The sequence below is a fragment of the Thalassophryne amazonica genome, chromosome 16, assembly GCF_902500255.1.
Source record: "Thalassophryne amazonica chromosome 16, fThaAma1.1, whole genome shotgun sequence".
In the NCBI taxonomy this organism is placed as follows: domain Eukaryota; kingdom Metazoa; phylum Chordata; class Actinopteri; order Batrachoidiformes; family Batrachoididae; genus Thalassophryne; species Thalassophryne amazonica.
In genome coordinates this window covers 43669209-43677185 of record NC_047118.1, presented here as the reverse complement: position 1 = coordinate 43677185, position 7977 = coordinate 43669209, and the positions used below count along the sequence as shown (strand labels likewise).

Below are 7977 nucleotides of genomic sequence, written 5' to 3'. Positions count from 1 at the left end.
ACTCAGCTCTCTCTTCACCACGATGGTCCGATACAGTGACCGCATCACTGCAGATGCTGCACCGATCCGTCTATCGATCTCACGCTCCATCTGTCCCTCACTCGTGAACAAGACCCCAAGATACTTAAACTCCTCCACTTGAGGCAAGGACACTCCACCGACCTGAAGAGGGCAAAGCACCTTTTTCCGGTCGAGAACCATGGCCTTGGATTTGGAGGTGCTGATTTTCATCCCGGACGCTTCACACTCGGCTGCAAACCGCCCCAGTGCACGCTGAAGGTTCTGATTTGACGAAGCCAAAGCTAGTTAAAATTATTTTTCCCAAATTATTTTTTTTTTGGGAGGGTGGAAACTTCATATAATTAACACTTTGAGGGATAAATTTGTGTTTGATGCTATTAGTGAAAAATCTGAGATTTTACAAAGGACTTTTCCGTAGCATAGAACGAATATTGACACACAAAATGTCTTTGAATGTATGTTTCAACAAAATTCTGGTCTGATTTAAATTCTTATATTTTTATTAACACCAATATAGCTCACTGTTTCACTTCAAAAGACATATTTGTTATTATGACCATATGTCACAAATATTTGTACTGTTAATTTTTCTGTTCATAATCCATTTTTCCCTTTAGCTCATTTCTTTACTCCATCTCTCTCTTTCTCAAAATAAACCAGTTTTTGATATTATAGAAATATTTTTTATTGCAGCCCCTAAAATTTAATTAAATGTTTTTGTCTTTTATTAATTTTATACATTTTTGTGCATTGATTATTGGCATTATCTTTATTTTTATCAGCTCTAGGTATCTGAGATATATATAATTCGTTTGAAAGTTTTTTTTTTAAATTAGACATTTTTATAGCAAATATAATAAAAAAAAAGATCCCATAACAAACGCATGATCTCAACTGATATGAAGAGGCCCACTGGCTAAAGCTGTTCTTTTATTTTCTTAACACATGACCAGATCAAACTTTTACCCCCCCCTCAGCTGAGTGAGGTCACAGTAAAGAAAGCAGCAGAATAAGAAAACAAGCCACACCCCTTTCTGAACATTCACTTTGTTTGCTGTACAGATTTTAATGAACACTGAGACATACAGCTGTGGTTAGTCTCATTTTCTGCAGTTACTGGCGTTTCAAGCACCTTTGGTTGATCAGAATACAATTAAAAAAAAAAAAACTGGGACCAGACCCTGATGCCAGGATACAGGCCGAGTTGCTCCGGGACAGGAAGTCATAAGATTATATAGACATCAATGCAGTTATTCTAGTTCTTCAGTTTTGTGTGGAAAAATGTAGCTCCACATGGGCTTTCCGCATCAAATCTAGAAACTTGACATTGTAAAAGCTCAACTCCTCTCACCGAGTTACCTGATGTATGGAAACATTTAATATGCACCTTTTTTTACTCCATACCTGCTACAACACATGGTCATTGCTGAAATCCCAGACTAGTGCAATATTAACATTACCCATACAACAGTTCAGCAAGACCTGAACACAAGTTATTACTGCAATGGCTATCAAAGTGGACAAAGGCTTCTAACTCTGCCCCATGTCTAAGTACATGTAGAATATAACCAGCCACTGGTGAAAAACTGGACCTTGCTGATGCAATATAGCTGTCGGAACTTAAAATCAGGTCTACCACCTGTGGCAAGTTACTGAAACACCTGCAAGATGTGCTAGCCACGATTTTGCACAATATACAGAATTGATTTCTAGCTATTGGTTTACCTTTATCCAAGAGTGTCCTTTGGATGAACTTTTGAAGTTGGTAGTTACATGGGGAAGCAAGTTTATGCAGTTTTGGAAATTGCATCCCTGCCAGAGAGGCAAAGCTAGCGTTGTGTATTGCTAGTCACCGTTGTAAGAGCAACTTCGCCTACACTCGAGTTTGCTTTTCTGTAGCTGATGTGTAATTAACCATTATAGTAGCTGGCTCAGCCAAGTTGGGCACAAATACCTTGTTGCCGTAAGCTTCAAGTCAATGAGCCACACATTTCATAGTTCCTACTTTTGAGTCAAGAGACAGGACTCAGATATCGGAACACATGTGCACTTTATTGGGATTCAGTCAGTGTACAGGTTGGCCCCATTTGGTCTGGTGCCCTTCATTAAGATTCCTTACCCCACCGCCCTGGTGAATGGAACCTCCAACAGGGAGGGGAGGAGGTCACAGTTGGGTTTGCATAACAAAAAGAAAATTAACGACCAAGTTTTTTTTTTCTTTTAAGGCTGAAAAGTACAAAAACCCAGACATAATTTACATACAAGCGATACTACAACCAAGTTTAAGTATTCGCCAACCACTGGGCAGCCTTCACAGAGGCAAATACATGTCTGAACAATGCAGTTAACATTTGGAATCATGTGTTAAACAATGCAGTTAACAAACATTTGGAATGACTCAAAGAAAACAAAGTATACATTTAAGTCCTCAGATGCAACTGCAGAACCTGGGGTTTTTTAACTTTACTTCATTGTCACCGTTCCAGTTTTAAAATCCTGAGTCAAGCGCCAAAAATAACTGAAGCCATGCCAATGAGTTGTCATCTAGGCTCTGCGCCTGAGTGTATATGAAATGTGTTGTGGTTGTTTTTGCACAGAGCTGAAGATGTTGGGCTTTATTGGGGGGGGGAGGACAGTCTGTTTAGAAGCATTTGCGGTGGACAATGGAGGGGCCAGACTCATCGTACTCCTGCTTGCTGATCCACATCTGCTGGAAGGTGGACAGAGAGGCCAGGATGGAACCTCCGATCCAGACAGAGTATTTACGCTCAGGTGGGGCAATAATCTGTAGAGTAACATCAAGCCATTAGACCACAACTACATGAGCAAAAACTGACATTTCCTTAGAAAGCATCAGGGTTCATCTGCTCACCTTGATCTTCATGGTGGATGGGGCCAGGGTTGTGATTTCCTTCTGCATCCTGTCAGCAATACCAGGGTACATAGTCGTACCTCCGGAAAGCACAGTGTTTGCGTACAGGTCCTTACGGATGTCAACGTCACACTTCATGATGCTGTTGTAGGTTGTCTCATGGATGCCGCAGGATTCCATACCTGAGGACAAAGTTTTGTCACAACTGGCACTTCCCCAAAAAAAAAAAAAAAAAAAAAAAGTCATTTAGTACAATAGTTTTAGGAAACATACCAAGGAAGGAAGGCTGGAAGAGGGCCTCTGGGCAGCGGAACCTCTCATTGCCAATGGTGATGACCTGACCATCAGGCAGCTCGTAGCTCTTTTCCAGGGAAGAGGAAGAGGCAGCGGTACCCATCTCCTGCTCGAAGTCCAGGGCAACATAGCACAGCTTCTCCTTGATATCTCGCACAATTTCTCTCTCAGCTGTAGTGGTAAAGGAGTAACCACGCTCTGTCAGGATCTTCATGAGGTAGTCTGTGAGGTCGCGGCCAGCCAAGTCCAGACGCAGGATGGCGTGGGGCAGGGCGTAGCCCTCATAGATGGGCACTGTGTGGGTCACACCATCACCAGAGTCCATGACGATACCTGTGGTACGACCAGAGGCATACAGGGACAGCACAGCCTGGATGGCAACGTACATGGCAGGGGTGTTGAAGGTCTCAAACATGATCTGTTTGAAGAGAAGAAATCTGACATCAGTAATCACAACATAAAGTCATCAGCACTGCAATCAATCCATGCAGTGAGCCTGTGATTAGTAAAGGTGCATAAATCATTCCTCCACACTTTGTGCAAGTCACATTTCCAACTCTGCTAAAATTTGGAGCAGTAGTCTTAAACCTGTTCCACAGGAGGCCAAGACAGAAGGCTAATAAACTGACCCAACAGTGTTGTCAGGGAAGACATGACACCTTTTTGGCCTTTCATAGCAAGTTTAAGGACTACTGTTTAATGTCACAAGTGCAGGAACAAAGCACACAGAAAACACCTGTTGATGATAGACCTTAAAGGAGAGATGTCCTAAGGAGAGGAAGGAAGTACAAAGTGAGAAAGGAAACACCAGAAAATTGACCTTTACAAGTATCATGCATGCCCTGAGAAACTAACAGCTGTGTACCTGGGTCATCTTCTCTCTGTTGGCTTTGGGGTTCAGTGGGGCCTCTGTGAGCAGGACAGGATGTTCCTCAGGGGCAACTCTCAATTCATTGTAGAAGGTGTGATGCCAGATCTTCTCCATGTCATCCCAGTTGGTCACAATACCATGCTCGATAGGGTACTTCAGGGTCAGGATACCCCTCTTGCTCTGGGCTTCATCACCAACGTAGCTGTCTTTCTGGCCCATGCCCACCATCACTCCCTGAAGATTCAAGATTGGCATCAGTTTTGATGTACTATGTAGTTTAAGCATAAGTTTAATTGGCAGACTTTCTGCCATGGATGCACATGCCAGGCTTTATTTTCCATCTACTCAAGCCTGGCTTTAATCCCACAAATGCCAATCTTGTTGACTGGATGTTTGAGTTAAGTGTAATGCTGCAGAATTTAAGCTTCATGCAAATTTGTTAATGCCTATGTAGTGTTACAAACTGTTAACTATTGCTCACCTGATGCCTGGGTCGGCCAACGATTGAGGGAAAGACAGCACGTGGGGCGTCGTCTCCGGCAAACCCAGCTTTGCACATACCGGATCCATTGTCAACAACCAGTGCGGCGATTTCATCTTCCATGGCTGAACTGTTGGAGCAATGGAGGAAATTAGCCACGCCTTCCTATAACCCACGTGACAATGCTCCCTTCCTGTTTCTGTCATATTGCAGCTCCCCAGGTTTGCCACTAGGTGGCGCGAGTGCCGCACATTCACATCTAGACAAAAGGAAGTGGCACTGCATTCTCTTGTTACCATATAAGGGCATGCTTTGGTTTTGAGCAGCTTTGCGGTTACTGGCGCTGTGGTGCGCGTCCAGAGTGGTAGCGTTAAGCCATGAGCGGCACGCCGGACATCACACGCGGCACAGCGCGACCACTCCCTCTGCCTCAGAAACCACCTCCCATTGGCTGTCAGTCAGCAACGCTGCGTCACAACCTCACTCATCTCATTCATTGCACTTTGTCTTATTAGACTCAAAAATGACTTTTTTTTTCATTAACTCACATGTTCAGTACCGGCACATAGTAATTAAAAGAAATCCTGTACGCGAGCCATGAAGATTAAACTGACTTAATTTCCAAGAAGGCCACGCCTTTTTATAATGACTAGTGCAGTTTTTTTTTTAATAACCGTAGAGTATTATTAAAATCATGTAGTCTCTGCCCAGGATATTCCTTTTCAGGACGGATACTCCATCCCTTTGAAATAAGAAACATTTAAAGTACTCCATTTAATTAAATAAGGCTATAGAATCACTCATACTAGCCTTCATCTTGATTGAAAGTTACTGCTGCAAATCTGAAGGGCGACGTTAGCGCCGTGCGGCTAAGCTAACATGCTAAAATAGGTCACACCCCGCCGAGCCGGCAGCACAAAGGATGCAGCCAACATTCAGGTCCAGCCAAACCTGAACCGTTACTTACTTGGAACAGACATTACAAATAAGTATCAAGAAAAGGTTGTACAGATATACTGCGAAGGACAAATTAATCACGACCTTTATGGGTTAGCACCTTAAGCCGGCTACAAAAGAAGCCTTCTACACCTGTAACCGTCAACATCTTTAAGTGTCCTAAATTATGATGGATTATAATTATGAGCATTTAAAGCCGGTGAATACCGGTACAGAGAACAGCGTGGCTTCTCACTTTTAGTATATTTAAAAAAAAGTGACTGCGCAAATAAGCATATTACGACGTTATTCACTCTATAATTTACATTTTAACTCGCATTCTAGTAGTCGAATAGCAGACGCCAAGCAGCCTTACCTTTGGGTGGGGGGACTTTTCGCTTTAAGGGAACCGGTTTCAGGCAAATGATATCCCGCACGAGCTGCGTGTGACGACGCTCTAAGTGAACCCGCTAACTGTGGGCGCGCGCCATTTATACACCGTCAGATGCCCGGCTCGAGCCATAAAAGGTAAACTTTCGGAATTCTGTCTTGTGATTGGTGGAGCGTCATGCACTGGGGCACGTCGCGTGCACGCTGTGGTGCACTGAACGCTCGCGATTTGGAGAGGTGGGGGTAATGGGTAAGGATTGGAGAAAATAAAAGGGACGGGATTGATGTTGTGAGACCCGATAAGCTAAAATATCTTCTATTCTTTTATTTGAAGTGTTTAAGTGTTTCCCGGCACCTGTTCTGTGGCCACTTTTGTGCAGGAACCCGGCGTATTTCATGTGAGTGCTGCAAATGTGAGTCGAGTGACTGCGTGTGTAAAAATTGAGGCAGAATTCCCTGTTAGAAGTGTTAACTGCTTGTTTTGAAAAAGCAGCTCTGAAATTCAGTCTAAAAAAAAAAATGTAGGAATCACACACAGGCTGATGAAGCTGGAGTGCCAGAGAGGCGTGAGTACGACCACAAGGCCAAAACTCCCCGTGTGTGTGTGTGTGTGTGTGTGTGTGTGTGTGTGTGTGTGTGTGTGTGTGTGTGTGTGTGTGTGTGTGTGTGTAGTGTTTTCATTGCTGTTTGTCTGTCAGCAGGATCTCTCAGTAATCCTTAATGCTGATCCCACTTTATGAAAGATCAGGGGTATATGGGACCTCTTCTTTTTGATGCACTGATGATGACATTGCTGGTCACTACAGTGTCTAAAAACAAAAAACGCCACACCTCACTGTTTACCTTTTGAACTTGTGCAAAATTCTTTCCTCTCGTCCTCATTTATTTAAGTGCAGATGGACAGCTCCATTGAAATTCAAAGCCATAACTGTGTTGGCGCTGTGCGCTGCACTCGTACACTTCCTCTTCCTCCAGCTCGACTGCATCATGTGCTTGTCTTGGGTTAAATGGCATTATACATTTATAATGTTAAGATTGATTTAAACGGATATCACTTTAATTCTTTCAGACATGCTGCATATGACCTCTTTAAATCCAATTCTTTGGACCTGAAGTGTTAAGAGTATGTACAGAGATGATGAGATCACAGACATGGCACAAAACTAAAGTCATTTCAAATGGCAACTTTCTGGCTTTAAGAAACACTATAAGAAATCAGGAAAAATAATTGTGGCAGTCAATAACGGTTACTGTTTTAGACCAAGCAGAGGGAAAAAAAATATGGACTCAATTCTGAGGAATAAATTATGGAATCACCCTGTAAATTTTCATCCCCAAAACTAACACCTGCATCAAATCAGATCTGCTCGTTAGTCTGCATCTAAAAAGGAGTGATCACACCTTGGAGAGCTGTTGCACCAAGTGGACTGACATGAATCATGGCTCCAACACGAGAGATGTCAATTGAAACAAAGGAGAAGATTATCAAACTCTTAAAAGAGGGTAAATCATTACGCAATGTTGCAAAAGTTGTTGGTTGTTCACAGTCAGCTGTGTCTAAACTCTGGACCAAATACAAACAACATGGGAAGGTTGTTAAAGGCAAACATACTGGTAGACCAAGGAAGACATCAAAGCGTCAAGAAGAAAACTTAAAGCAATATGTCTCAAAAATCGAAAATGCACAACAAAACAAATGAGGAACGAATGGGAGGAAACTGGAGTCAACGTCTGTGACCGAACTGTAAGAAACCGCCTAAAGGAAATGGGATTTACATACAGAAAAGCTAAACGAAAGCCATCATTAACACCTAAACAGAAAAAAAAAACAAGGTTACAATGGGCTAAGGAAAAGCAATGGTGGACTGTGGATGACTGGATGAAAGTCATATTCAGTGATGAATCTCGACTCTGCATTGGGCAAGGTGATGATGCTGGAACTTTTGTTTGGTGCCGTTCCAATGAGATTTATAAAGATGACTGCTTGTAGAGAACATGTAAATTTCCACAGTCATTGATGATATGGGGCTGCATGTCAGGTAACGGCACTGGGGAGATGGCTGTCATTACATCATCAATAAATGCACAAGTTTACGTTGATATTTTGGACAC

At 42.7% G+C, this 7977-nt stretch overlaps 1 protein-coding gene across 1 annotated transcript; it reads right to left on the bottom strand.

Annotated features, from left to right (window-relative positions):
• Positions 1-2054: 2054 nt before the first annotated feature.
• On the bottom strand, positions 2055-6003 carry actb2 (actin, beta 2). The gene is made up of 6 exons (XM_034189953.1): positions 5852-6003; positions 4540-4669; positions 4053-4292; positions 3167-3605; positions 2894-3075; positions 2055-2806 (listed from the first exon to the last, which is right to left on the bottom strand). Exons 2-6 carry the CDS (start codon positions 4660-4662, stop codon positions 2663-2665), a joined length of 1128 nt encoding a protein of 375 aa, XP_034045844.1. The 5' UTR covers positions 4663-4669; positions 5852-6003; the 3' UTR covers positions 2055-2662.
• Positions 6004-7977: the final 1974 nt, after the last annotated feature.